The sequence below is a fragment of the Mobula hypostoma genome, chromosome 21 (genome assembly GCF_963921235.1).
Source record: "Mobula hypostoma chromosome 21, sMobHyp1.1, whole genome shotgun sequence".
Lineage (NCBI taxonomy): Eukaryota > Metazoa > Chordata > Chondrichthyes > Myliobatiformes > Myliobatidae > Mobula > Mobula hypostoma.
The window spans coordinates 52,778,688-52,792,744 of NC_086117.1; the positions used below are offsets into that span (position 1 = coordinate 52,778,688).

Consider the following 14,057-nt stretch of genomic DNA (forward strand, 5'->3'; position numbering starts at 1 on the left):
TTTGATGGGTCTGGACCTGTACTCACTGGAACTTAGAAGAATGGTGGGGATCTTACTGAAACTTATCGAGGGTTGAAAGGCTGGAGTGGATGTGGAGAAGATGTTTCTAAGACTAGAAAGCGCAGCCTCAGATTAGAATGGCGTCCTTTTAGAATCGCGATGAGGAGGAATTTCTTTAGCCAGAGAGTGGTGAATCTGTGGAATTCATTGCCTCCGGCAGCTGTGGAGGCCGAGCCATTGGGTATATTTAAGGCAGAGTTTGGTTAGTCGGGGCATGAAGGGCTACGGGGAGAAGGCAGGAGGTTAGGGCTGAGGGGTAAATAGATCAGCCATGATGGAATGGTGGAGCAGACTGGATGGGCCAAATGGCCTAATTCTGCTCCTATATCTTATAGTCTTATGGAAATAAAAAGAAAGTAAGCTCAGAGTGATTATCAGTGAAAATCAAAAGTATTTTACAAACGTGAAGTGTTGAGAGAGAAGTGGGATCCTAATCAGAGATAAAATCTCCTTGTACAGGTGAGCGGTTAGTTGACACAAGTGAGTATTATATGTCTATCTTTGTCAAACGCTGAAGTGGTTGAGATTCAGAATGAGCTGAAAACAGAAAAATGGAAATGTCGGAAATCTTAGCTACACTGAAGCTGAATCTCCTGTCAGATCCGATTACCTGCAGCCTTTTGACACTTCCACCCGTCAGCTATAACCTCCCAGCATCTGACGTCATTTCCACTCCGTCCCGCTTCCATTTACCTGTCACTGCCTTCACCTGGATCCACCTATCACATCTCTCCGACTCCCCTATCATCCTAACACATCCCTCAGCTGGATCTAACCATCACCTCCCAGCTTCCGACATCATTTTCCCGGCAACACACACACACACACACACACACACACACACACACAATACTGGAGGAACTCAGCAGGCCAGGCAGCATCTATGGAAAAGAGTAAACAGTCCATGCTTTGGGCTGAGACCCTTCATCGGGACTGGAAAAAGGGATGAGCAAGAAGCTGGGGGAGGGGAGGAAGAAGTACAAGGTGGAAGGTGATTGGTGAAACCAGTAGAGGGGGAGGGGTGAAGTAAAGAGCTGGGAAATTGATGAGTGAAGAGATAAAGGGCTGGAGAAGGAGAAATCTGATAGGAGAGGGTAGAAAACCATGGAGCAGATGGAAGGGGGAGGAGCACAGAGGGAGGCGATGAGCAAGTAAGGAGATAAGGTGAGAGAGGGAAATGGGAATGGGGAATGGCGAAGGGGGGCAATTACTACAAGTTCAAGAAATTGATGTTCATGCCATCAGAGTGGAGGCTGCCCAGACGGAAAGTGTTGCTCCTACAACCTGAGTGTGATCTCATCGCAGCAATAGAGGAGGCCATGGGTTGACGTGTCGGAATGGGAGTGGGAAGTGGAATAAAAATGGGTGGCCACCGGGAGATCCCACTTTTTCTGGTGGGCGAAGTGCAAGTGTTCAGTGAGGTAGTCTCCCAATCTTCGTCGACATACAGGAGGCCACACTGGGAGCATCAGATACAGTAGATGACCCCAACAGACTTACAGGTGAAGTGTTGCCTCACCTAGAAGGACTGTTTGGGGCCCTGAATGGTAGTGAGGGGGGAGGTGTAGGGGCAGGTGTGGCACTTGTTCTGCTTGCAAGGATAAGTATCAGGAAGGAGATCAGTGAGGGAGGGGACAAATGGACAAGGGAGCGATCCCTGCGGAAAAACAGGAAGTGGGAGGGAGGGAAAGATACGCTTGGTGGTGGGATCCCATTGGAAATGGTGGATGATATGGGGAATTATGTGCTGGACACGGAGGCTGGTGGGGTGGTATGTGAGGACAAGAAGAACCCTGTCCCTGGTGGGGTGGCAGGTGGATGGTGTAAGGGCAGACATACACAAAATGGAAGAGTTGCAGGTGAGGGTAGTGTTGATGATGGAGGAAGTAAAAGCCTCTTTCTTTGAAGAAAGAGGACATCTCATGTGTTCTGGAATGAAAAGCCTCATCCTGAGAGCAGATGCAGCAGAGATGGAACTGAGAGAAGGGGATGGTATTTTTACAAGTGACAGGGTAGGAAGTGGTATAGACCAGGTAGCTGTGAAAATCAGTGGGTTTATAAAATATATCAATAAATAAACTGTCTCCAGAGATGGAGCCAGAGAATGCGAGAAAGGGGAGGGGGGTGTCAGAAATGGACCAGATAAACTTGAGAGCAGGGTGAAGGCAAAGTTGACTTCAACTAGCTCAGCATGGGTGCAGGAAGCAGCACCAATGCAGTCATCAGTGTAGTGTAGGAAAAGTTGGAGAGTAATATCGGTGCAGGCTTGGAATGTAGACTGTTCCACAAAGCCGACGAAAAGGCAGGCTTAGCTGGGACCCATATGAATGCCCATGGCTACACCTTTGGTTTGAAGGAAGTGGGAGATGCGGAAGGAGAAATTATTGAGAGTGATGGTCAGCCTGCCTCATTTCCCCACTGCCTATCGCCTCCCCCACCCACCTGGATTCACCTATCACCTCCCAACTTCATTTCCCCATTTACCTATCACCCCCTCACCTGCATTCCCACTCTCTCAGCTCCCGGTTTCTGAAGGCATTCCCACTCTCTCAGCTCCCGGTTTCTGAAGGCATTCCCACTCTCTCAGCTCCCGGTTTCTGAAGGCATTCCCACTCTCTCAACATTTAACAAGTACATGAATTGTGCTAGGGCAGGGGTTCCCAGCCTATTTTATGCCATGGACCCCCACTATTAACTGAGGGGTCCGTAGACCCAGGTTGGGAACCCTTCATCTCGAGGAACCTGAGTCAATACGCTGGCATATGAGACTAATTCAGACAGATAACTTGGTTGGCTGGATGAATTATGCTGTTTGAATCATTTGAGATCAAAATCGAGTTCAAGCTCAAGTTTATTGTCACCTGATTGTACATAAATACAGCCAAACATAACAACGTTCCTTTGGACCACAGTGCCCCCACAGTACAATTATCACACAGCACATAAAACAAAATATTACCATGAATAAGTTAATAAAATATAATTAAAAATGCATGTGAACTGCACAGCACAGGTAAACAGTAAACAACTCGCTGTACTAGTAATGAGACCTTGATGGTGGCAGAGTATTCATTAGTCTTACAGCCGGAGGGAAGAAGCTGTTACCAGATTCAGAATCAAGTTTATTACCACTGGCAATGTTGTGAGATTTGTTGTTTTGCAGCAGCTGTACATTGCAATACATTATAGCAACTATAAATTACAATAGGAAGTATATAGTATGAAAAATAAATAAGTAATGCAAAAAGAGAGGGAAAGATATTGAGGAAGTGTTCATGGTTTCATTATCCATTCAGAAATCAGATGTCAGAGGGGAAGATGCTGTTCCTGAATCATTGAGTCTGTGTCTTCAGGCTCCTGTACCTCCTCCCTGATGGTAGCAATGAGAAGAGGGCGTGTCCTGGATGGTGAGGGTCCTTAGTGACAGATGCCGCTTTTTTGAGGTTTTGCCATTTTGAAGATGTCCTTGATGCTGACGAGGCTGGAGCCCATAATGGAGCTGGCTGAGTTTACAAATTTCTGCAGCTTTTTCTGATCCTGTGCAGCCACCCTCCATACCAGATGGTGTTACCCAGCTTGGCAGTCCTAGTCCTGATGCTCCTGTACCTCCTTCCTGACAGTAGTGGGTCAAACAGATTGGGTGGGTGGTAGGGATTTCAGTGATGCTTCGAGTCCTTCTCTGCAACGCTCTGGTGAGTGTCAAAATAGGAGAGGGAGGGAGACCCCGGTGATCCTCTCGACAGTTTTTACTATCCTCTGTAGGGTCTGTGGTCTCTATTTAGTTGTATTCCTTGCTTTGGGAACTGCCAATAAGTTGTCGCTCATCGTCAGTAGTGACATGTTAAGTCGGAAGATTGGATAGGTTAGGACTTTATTCCTTAGAACATAGACAATTGAGAGCAGATTTGATAGAGGTATGCAAAATTATGAGGGGTATAGAAATGGTAAATGCAAATAGGCTTTTTCCACTGAGGTTGGGTGGAACTACAACAAGAGGTCATGGGTTAAGGTGAAAGGTGAAAAGTTTAAGGGGAACATGAGGGGAAGTTTCTTCTCTCAAAGGATCGTGAGAGTGTGGAACGAGCTGCCAGTGCAAGTAGTGCATGCAAGCTTGATTTCAACGTTTAAGAGATGTTTGGTTATGTATATGGATGATAGTGTTATGGAGGGCTATGGTCCCGGGGCAGGTCAATGGGAGTAAATGGTTTGGCATGGACTAGATGGGCCAAAGGGTCCATTTCTGTGTTGTATTTTTCTATGACTCTGACCAGCCCAGCGCTGGTCCACATTTACCCACATACCTGTCATTCAGGAGTGCTTCCCAGTTAAATGAAACAGCTCAAATCAATAGATCACCTTTCTGGAGCATGCCAATTACACTCTGCCATCCAAAATACTTAACCATCCTTGCTAATCTCCACGCAGACTAACTGTAACAGTGAATGAGCTAATTATAACAAGGTCATGGCAGTGTATTGGATCCTGATGGCTTTTTGATGTCCAGAGGCTCCCATGATCTTTGCTTTTATGTCGGTTGTGGTTAATCATTCGCCTTGCATATGCTTTATGACAGACCAGGTGTAATTTATTAACATACAGTGAAACATTTAAACAACTCAGAGGTTTCACGTCCATTCAAATAGAAGACGTGTGGTGCAGGGTTTATGTTTTCCCACCAGATCATGTTAGTCTTCGTTGTGTGTGCGGTTTTCCAATTATTCTATTGTGCTTCTTTGTACTTACTGTGAACGCCTACAAGAAAACAAATCTTAGGCGGAGACGATCACTCTGCACTTTAGCACTTCATGTTTTTTACAGATAGAATCAATTGTGGTTTGCTCCTGATGGATGTTTCTTTATTTTCCCAGCAAGCCCTTCACGTCACAATATCTCAGACTGGCGGATGCAGAGTATAGCTCGAGACTCAGACGACAGCTCAGACGATGAATTCTTCGATGCACAAGGTACAGAGTACAGATTTCTAAGGAAGAGGTCGAAAACTATGATAGTTTGGCCTTTGTAGGGATGGTTATTTTGAGGACTCAGGTCTCAGTTTAAATATTTTTAGCTACAGTACTGTGCAAAAGTCTTAGGCACATATATATAGCTAGGGTACCTGAGACTTCTGCACGGTACTGTAGTAATTGTCTGTATTGTACTACTGCAAAAAAAACAAATTTCATGATATACATGAGTGATGATAAACCTGGTTCTGATCTGGGTCTCTATTGTGGACTGAGAGTGGGAAGGGGGTAGGGAGAGGGGAGTCATGGTTAGGAAAAGGGGAAGGGAGGGGGGAGGGAGCAGGAAGCACCAGAGAGACATTCTGTAATAATCAATAAACCAATTGTTTGGAATCAAATGGCCTTGTCTAGTGTCTCAGGGCTGGGTGTGTCGGCACCTACTTTGCCCTCTGCCCCGGCACTCCTTCTCTGCCACTGGTCCCACACTGCTCCCACGGTGCTCCACCCTCACCATTCCCAGCATCATTTGCTCCTGCCAGATTTACAAATTCACTCTCCGCTCCACATTGGCAAATACAGTACTGTGCAAAAGTCTTAGGCACCCTAGCTCTATATATGTGCCTAAGACTTTCGCATAGTACTGTGTCAGCTGAAATCCTGACTTTTCACAGTATACAGGGCCTGGAAACTAGTTACCTATCGAATAGAAACCTATTGAATATTGAAAGGCCGAGATAGAGTGGATGTGGAGAGGATGTTTCCGATGGTGGGTGAGTCTAAGACTAGAGGGCACAGCCTTAGAATAGAGGAACGTCCATTTAAAGGTTCAAAGGTTCATTTATTATCAAATCATACAACTCTGAAATTCTTCTCCTGGTAGCCATGAAACAAGAACGAAAAGAGAAGCAGCACAATCATCAACTCCCAAATCCCTCCTCCTGCACAGAAAAATGAAAAAAAAAACAGAACAGGCATATCAACCTCCAACTCCATCCTCCAAAAAAAACGAACAAAATGGAACAGACACATCCACCCCCAAATCGCTCTTCCTGCACAAAAAAGCAAACAAAAACATAACATACACATCAACCCCCAGATCCCTCCTCCTGCCCAAAAAATGAGAAAGATCAGGTGAAAAACATAGACTTTAAAAAAACTGTAAGACTAGAAAAAGAAGTCTATAGTCCAAGTCCACATCCAAAACTCAGAAAGCCTGGACAGCATTCTCCAGACGCAGCAGCAGGTTCTCCCCTCTCCAGTAGCAGAGCAATCAAAAGACAGGTAGTCGGGGCTCACCCTCCGCACTCACCTTGATGCTTCAATCTCCATCATCACGTTAATTGGAGAAAAATTGAAGCTTTAATCGGCAAAATGGAGTCAAGCATTAGCTTATAGCCCGTCCCTCAGCCTGCCCAATACGAGGTTCACACACGCTGCCTCTGTCTCTGGGAATCCTCTCAGAGACTGCAGAACGCTGAAGCACCCAAATAATCTCCAAACTCCCAGATTCACCTCAATGTTTCAATCTCCCTCGTCGCTTTAATTGGCAAAATGGAGTCAAACATTGGTTCACTCATGCTGCCTCTGCCTTTTGGAATCCTCTTGGAGACCGCAGAGCACTGGAACACCCAGACGATCTTCAAACAGCAAATCACAGGCAGCATCCATGCAGAGTAAAACAGTTAAAAGTTACAGCTCATCTTTGATGAACCTGTTTGGGTTTTGATGAATATCACTGCTTTACTTGACCAGGAATTGTCAAATTGCTGTAAGAATTGGCCACACCATTTTCTCTTTTTCTGAATTCAGAAGGGGATGCACAAGCAGTGGTGAGGTTGTGTGGCTGCCCAGTTCCTCAGTCTGGTTACATGTGTACATCTTACACAGAGAGGAAGGAATTTATGACTTACCTCGTGTTCGTATGCAATTAATTCCGTTGTTTAAGAGTCAAAGACAGTTATTTGTTCTTTACATTTTCTTTTTATCTACACAGAAGACTTTTCAGACAACGAAGAAAGCTTCCCTCAAGAAATAACGAAATGGAATTCAAATGACCTTATCGATAAAATTGAAGCGTGTGGAGAGACTGAGGAGAGGCCGTGTAAGCTCAATCTGTTCATAATGTTATTTCAATCCTCTGCAGAATGTACATCACTTTAGTTCAGTATTGTTTGAATAAGGCCCACAATGCCTGTTCTGCTTTAAGTGTAAAGCACAGTTGCACCCTAGTCATTGGCTGGTTAGTGTTCCTTCTTAACTAATTATATATGTAATCCTTTCCTTCAGTTCACTGCTACCACCTATTGAAGGTGCTGCATCCAACTTACGCCTAAAAAACATTAGCTTCATTTCCATTCACGTATTTGTTGGTCATCTGTTGTATCCAACAATGACAGGAGATCTGTGTGGGAAAGTGGAAAAGCACTGGGACAGTTCCACTGTCCCGATCTTGGAGTTCCAGGTCCAGTGATATGGGTAGTCATCACAAACTGGGGTCTTGCTTGGTTGCTGTAGATGACCATTAGTTTGTCCATGCCTTGCCATGCACATCGCTCTCCGTCATATCCAACAATGACAGGAGACCTGTGCAGGAGAGTTTTTAAAGAGGAAAAGCTGTAACACTGGGGCAGTTCCACCCTCTTGACCTTGGAAGTGGTTCAGTGGTATGAGTAGCCGTCACAGACTGCAATGGAGGACCGTGACATTTTTTGTGCCTTGAAATGCCCTTCGCTCTCCACAGAGCATTGGAGAACCACCTTCCTGGTCGTTGGATCTCACTGTAGATCTCATTTGCCCACCCTGCTGGAGCTGATTTTGCATGGCCCTATCCCACCAGGGTACAAGGCTCGCCGCCACCCTCACCTAGTTGAGCCAGCTTGTTGAAGCAGGGTTCTGGGGTGTGGCTGCTATCACATGCAAGCAGCTGCCTGGAGCCACAGGTGAGAGCTGAATGTCTGGTGGGGACCAAAGGTGAGTGAGCTGCCCCCGAATGGACATGACAAGCACCCCCTCCCTGGACACCTCATACACCTCACTGAGGTTGTACAGGGGAAGCAATGACAGAGTACAGAGTTAGTGGCACCTGACCAAAAGCAACAGCAAAGGCCTTTTGCCTTCATTCACTGTAGGCATTCTTCTAGAATCCATAAACACAAATTCAAGCAACACACACAAAATGCTGGTGGAACACAGCAGGCCAGGCAGCACCCATAGGAAGAAGTACAGTCGACGTTTTGGGCCGAGACCCTTCGTCAGGACTAATGGAAAAAAGAGGTAGTAAAAGATTTGAAAGTGGGAGGGGGAGATCCGAAATGATAGGAGAAGACAGGCGGGGGAGGGATGAAGCTAAGAGCTGGGAAGTTGATTGGCAAAAGGGATACAAGGCTGGAGAAGGGGGAGAATCATAGGATGGAAGGCCTTGGAAGAAAGAAAGGGGGAGGGGAGCACCAGAGGAAGATGGAGAACAGGCAAGGAGTTACTGTGAGAGGGAAAGAGAGAAAAAAAAATTAAAAATTAGGGATGGGGTAAGAAGGGGAGGAGGAAAGTCACAGTGGTCGGATCTCTGGCACTGCACCTGCCTCTGTGACTCAGAAGGGAACGGGGAAGAAGAGGCACGCTGTGGTGACAGGGCATTCATTAGTTAGTGGAATGGGCAGGAGGTTGTTTGGGTGAGAATGAGATTCCTGGATGTTATGTTGCCTCCCAAGTGCCAATGTCCGGGATATCTCGTTTCAAGTCTTCAGCATCCTTCAGCAGGAAGGGGTGGTCCATGTAGGTACTAATGACGTGGGTAGGACGAGTGATGAAGTTCCGTATAGGGAGTTCGGGGAGTTAAGTGCTAAGTTAAAGAGCAGCACCTCCAGTGTTGTGATCTCAGGATTGCTACCCATACCATTTGCTAGTGAGGCCAGAATGAGGAAGGTTATACAGTTTAACACGTGGCTAAGGAGTTGGTGTAGGAGGGGGGGCATAAGATATTTGGACCATTGGGCTCTCTTCCAGGGAAGGTGGGAACAATATAAAAGGGACAGTTTGCACCTGAACTGGAGGGGGACTAATACCCTAGCGGGGAGATTTGTTAGTGCTGCACACTGAGGTTTAAACTAGAGTTGCAGGGAGATGGGAACCAGAAAGCTAGAACAGTTAGTGGAGAGGTTGTGGAGACAGATGTTGGTAAGACCTGAGACAAAATTAGGGATCAAAAGGTTGAGCATGGTGCATCTAGTGTCCTGAGCTGCGTATATTTCAATGCAAGAAGTACCGTAGGTGGATAACAGTGCTGAAGATGAGGGAGCTGGGTTGCAAACAGAGGCAGTGTGTAGTGAGGAGAGGCAGTTCATACAGTGAAATTGCAGTCAACAGGCTGAGTTGCAACGTAAAAGGCAGAATATATTGAATACAGAACTGAAGATGTTATACTTGTGTCATAGTCATACGTTGTCATCTCCATCTCCTGCGCTGTCATCTTGACTAGAGACCTTAAGGTAAAAGAACCTTTAGGCGCAAGTGATCATAATATGACCGAATTCACCCTGAAATTTGAGAAGGAGAAGCTAAGGTCAGATGTATCAGTACTACAGTGGAGTAAAGGTAATTACAGAGACATGAGAGAGGAGTTGTCTAGAATTAATTGGAAAAGAACATTGGCAGGGATGACGGCAGAGCAGCAATGGCTGGAATTTCTGGAAGCAATTCAGAAGGCACAGAATATATACATCCCAAAGAGTTAGAAGTATTTTAAAGGAAAGATGACCCAACTGTGGCTAACAAGAGAAGTCAAAGCCAGCATAAGAGCCAAAGAGAGAGGGCATATAATAGAACACAAATTACTGGGAAGTTAGTGGATTGAGAAATTTTGTAAAACCAACAGAAGGCAACAAAAAAAAGTCAGCAAGAAGGTCACGATGTAAGCTAGCTAATAAGATTAAAGATACATAAAATGTAAAAGAGTCAAGAGTAGATATTGGATCACTGGAAAACAATGCTGTAGAGGTAGTAAAGGGAACAAGGAAATGGCAGATGAACTAAATAAGTATTTTGCCTCATCTTTACTGTGGAGGATACTAGCAGTGTGGTGGAAGTTCCAGGTGTCAGGGGTTATGAATTGTGTGAAGTTACCATAAGTAGAGAGAAGGTTCTTGGGAAACTGAAAAGTGTGAAGGTAGATAAGTCACCTGGACCAAATGGTGTACAGCCCAGAGTTTCTAAAAGAGGTTGCTGAAAAGATTGGGGTGGCACTAGTAATGATCTTTCAAGAATCGCTAGATTCTGGAATGGTTCCAGAAGACTGGAAAATTGAAAATGCCACTTCACTCTTCAAGAAGGGAGAGAGGCAGAAGAAAGGAAACTATAGGCTAGTTCGTCTCACCTCAGTGGTTGGGAAGATGTTGGAGTTGATTATTAAGGATGAGTTCTCAGTATAAAGGTACTTGGAGACACGTGATAATATACAGGTGTCCCCCACTTTTCAAACGTTCATTTTACGAAACCTCACTGTTACGAAGAAAAGCAGCGTGCGATAAAAAATCAGCGCGCGCCCCGAGCAGCTGTTCTCCCCTGATTTGGAACGGCATTGCTTTAACACACGCCTGTGAGCAGCCGTTTGCAAGATGAGTTCTATGGTGTCAGAAAAGCCTGAAAGAGCTCGTAAGGGTGTTACACTTAGCGTAAAACTAGACATAATTAAGCGTTTTGGTCGTGGTGAACAAAGTAAGGACAACGTGAGTTTGGCTTATGGAAGTTGACGAAGATGATGTTGAAGAAGTTTTGGCATCCCATGACCAAGAACTGATAGATGAAGAGCTGATGCAATTGGAAGAAATAAGAATAACAATCAAAACCGAATGAGTAATGATAAAGTACAACTTTAATTTTGAAAGGGTACGTCGGTTTAGGAGATACTTGCAGGATGGTTTGAGTCCTTACTAAGAACTGTGTGAAGGAAAAATGCGCGAGGCTCAGCAGTCAAGCAAGCCTTCCACATCAGCCACAGCAGACGATGAACCTCGACCTTCGACATCGAGGCGGGCAGTCATAGGAAATGAGCTGCCTGCTCTAATGGAGACAGACGATGATGAGATGACACCCCAGCGTCCCACCACCCCAACCCCCAGGCCACGAACAGATACCGATTTGCGGAGAATGCAACGGTTACCAGGATGCACACAGCACATCTTTAAGAAAAAAGCCGAAATAAACATGCTAATTAATTAGGTGCCGCCGACGCATAATTGTCGGCTCAGATCAGAGACGATGCAATCGGAAATCGGCACTGATCTGGGCCGACAATTACATGTCGGGCGGCACCTAATTAATTAGCATGTTTATTTCGGCTTTTTTCTTAAAGATGAGCTGTGTGCCTCCCGGCTACTGCTGCATTCCTGCGTGGTTCACGGCAAGGTATCGCTCAGCGGCCTGGAGGGTGGGGGCCACTGCACCACCCCAGCCTGCAACGACTCAGTCTAACACACCATTATCAGTGTGCTCGGCGCTGTCTTCCCGATTCCCGTAGGTGATACTACACTGTACATACATTATTTCTACTTTATATTGGCTGTGTATTTTTATGTGTTATTTGGTATGATTTGGCAGCTTCGTAGCTTAAAGGTTACTGGAGAGAGTGTTCTTGCCAACAGCGCTTTAGATTTTTGCTACGGAGAACAGTTCAGTAATGATTGTGGAAAAGTATTTCTACTTTATATAGGCTGTGTATTTATTATATCATTCCTGCTTTTACTATATGTTACCATTATTTTAGGTTTTATGTGTTATTTGGCATGATTTGATAGGTTATTTTTGGGTCTGCGAAAGCTCACAAAATTTTCCTATATAAATAAATGGTAATTGCTTCTTCGCTTTACGACAGTTCGGCTTATGAACCGTTTCATAGGAACGCTCTACCTTCGGATGGCAGGGGAAACCTGTAGACTATAGTCAGCCTGGTTTCCTCAAGGGAAAGTCTTGCATGCCAAATATATTGAAATTCTTTGAATAAACAACAAGCAGGATAGACAAAGGAGAATAGGTTGATGTTGTGCACTGGAATTTTCAGAAGGCTTTTGACAAGGTGCCATACGTGAGGCAGTTTAACAAGCTACGAGCTCATGATACTGCAGAAAAGATTCTGGCATGGTTAAAGCAGTGGTTGATTGGTTGGAGGCAAAGAGTGGGAATAAAGGGAGCCTTTCCTGGCTGGCTGTCAGTGATTAGTGTTGTACCACAGAGGTCTGTGTTGGGACCGATTCTTTTTACATTCTGTGTCAATGATTTGGATGATGGAATTGATGGCTTTGTTGCAAAGTTTGCAGACAATACGAAGATAGGTGGAGGAGCAGAGTTTTGAGGAAGTAGAGAGAGTCTACAGATGAACTTAAACAGATTAAAAGAACAGGCTTTGAAATAGCAAATGGAATACTGCGTCAGGAAATGTACGGTCGTGTACTTTGGTAGAAGAAATGAAAGGGTAGACTATTTTCTAAATGGAGAGAATTTACAAGAAACTGAGAAACAAAGGAACTTCAAAGTCCTTGTGCAGATTGAATCTGTTGGGAGGAGGGCAAATGCAATGTTAGCATTCATTCCAAGGGGACTAGAATAATAAAACAAGGATATACTGCACTAGTGAGGCCTCACCTGGAGTATTGTGAGCAGTTTTGGTCCTTATCTTAGAAGGGATATGCTGAAACTGGAAAGTGCTCAAAAAAGGTTTATGAAAATAATCCATCCATTATTTATTTTTATACACACATTCTTCTTCTCACTCTCCTTTTTCTCCCTCTGTCCCTCTGACTATACCCCTTGCCCATCCTCTGGGTCCCCCCCCCACTCCTTGTCTTTCTCCCCGGACCTCCTGTCCCATGATCCTCTCATATCCCTTTTGCCAATCACCTGTCCAGCTCTTGGCTCCATCCCTCCCCCTCCTGTCTTCTCCTATCAGTTCGGATCTCCCCCTCCCCCTCCCACTTTCAAATCTCTTACTATCTCTTCTTTCAGTTAGTCCTGACGAAGAGTCTCGGCCTGAAACGTCGACTGTACCTCTTCCTAGAGATGCTGCCTGGCCTGCTGCGTTCACCAGCAACTTTGATGTGTGTTTCATGAAAATAATTCCAGGATTGAACAGCTTGTCATATGAAGAGCATTTGATGGCTTTAGGCTTGTGTTAACTAGAACTCAGAAGAATAAGGGGTGACCTCATTCAAACCTATTGAATGGTGAAAGGGAGAAGGCAGGAGATTGGGGCTGAGAGGAAAATTAGATCAGCCATGATGAAATAGTGGAGCAGACTCAATGGGCCACATGGCCTAATTCTGCTGTTATATCTCGTGGTCTTATGGTCTTTTATGAGATTAAAGTGTTTTACAGTGAATAAGCATTTACTGCTTACTTGCAGCCTTTTACGCCACTGGCGTTTAGGACAGCAATGAAGGTTCTCCATCTCTGACGCTGTTCTCGGTTTTCACTACTGTCAGTTATGTGAGTCCTGGGTGGAGACTCAATCATACCATCACACTCAGATTAAGAAGTATTCTTCATTGCTGTTTCTTTAACAGTTTTGTTTGACCAGTCAGAGTTATCAGCCCTGAGCTGAACCCCCGAACCTAGAGAACTGGTGGACCACTCTTAGTCTGGCCTCTACCCTTTGACCCATTTGGCATGGGTGACCCTACCAAGAGCCAAAGCACAGGGCCCTGACTCCAGCCAACATAATTCTCTGGGTCATTGAGGCACACGAGCCTCCAAACCGAACAAGGTTGTGGTCCTTTTGGAGGAATGAACATTTAGTTCCCTTTTTAATGTTGGAAAGCTCTTACGGCCATTTCCATAGCGCAATGAAATGGTGACAGGATAATTCATGCTATCAATGGAAATTGAGGGTTATTGATCAGAATTCAGCTATACTTACTTTGATAATAAATGTATTTCAAATCCTTTGAATCCAGCAAAGTGTACACATGTGGCAACTTAATGCAATGTGGATACAGAAATTGCTTCATTTATGGTTGATTGCATAGATGCTGTCCATTACTGAATGCC

At 45.0% G+C, this 14,057-nt stretch overlaps 1 protein-coding gene across 11 annotated transcripts in view; it reads left to right on the plus strand.

Annotated features, from left to right (window-relative positions):
- Positions 1-14,057, plus strand: part of LOC134360022 (membrane-associated phosphatidylinositol transfer protein 2) — a 307,102-nt gene that overhangs the window by 202,139 nt on the left and 90,906 nt on the right. For all 11 annotated transcript variants that reach the window (XM_063074026.1, XM_063074020.1, XM_063074022.1 and 8 more), the window contains 2 exons: positions 4,929-5,024; positions 7,018-7,125. In XM_063074026.1, coding sequence (XP_062930096.1) covers positions 4,929-5,024; positions 7,018-7,125 — 204 coding nt within the window. The remainder of the gene's footprint in view (positions 1-4,928; positions 5,025-7,017; positions 7,126-14,057) is intronic.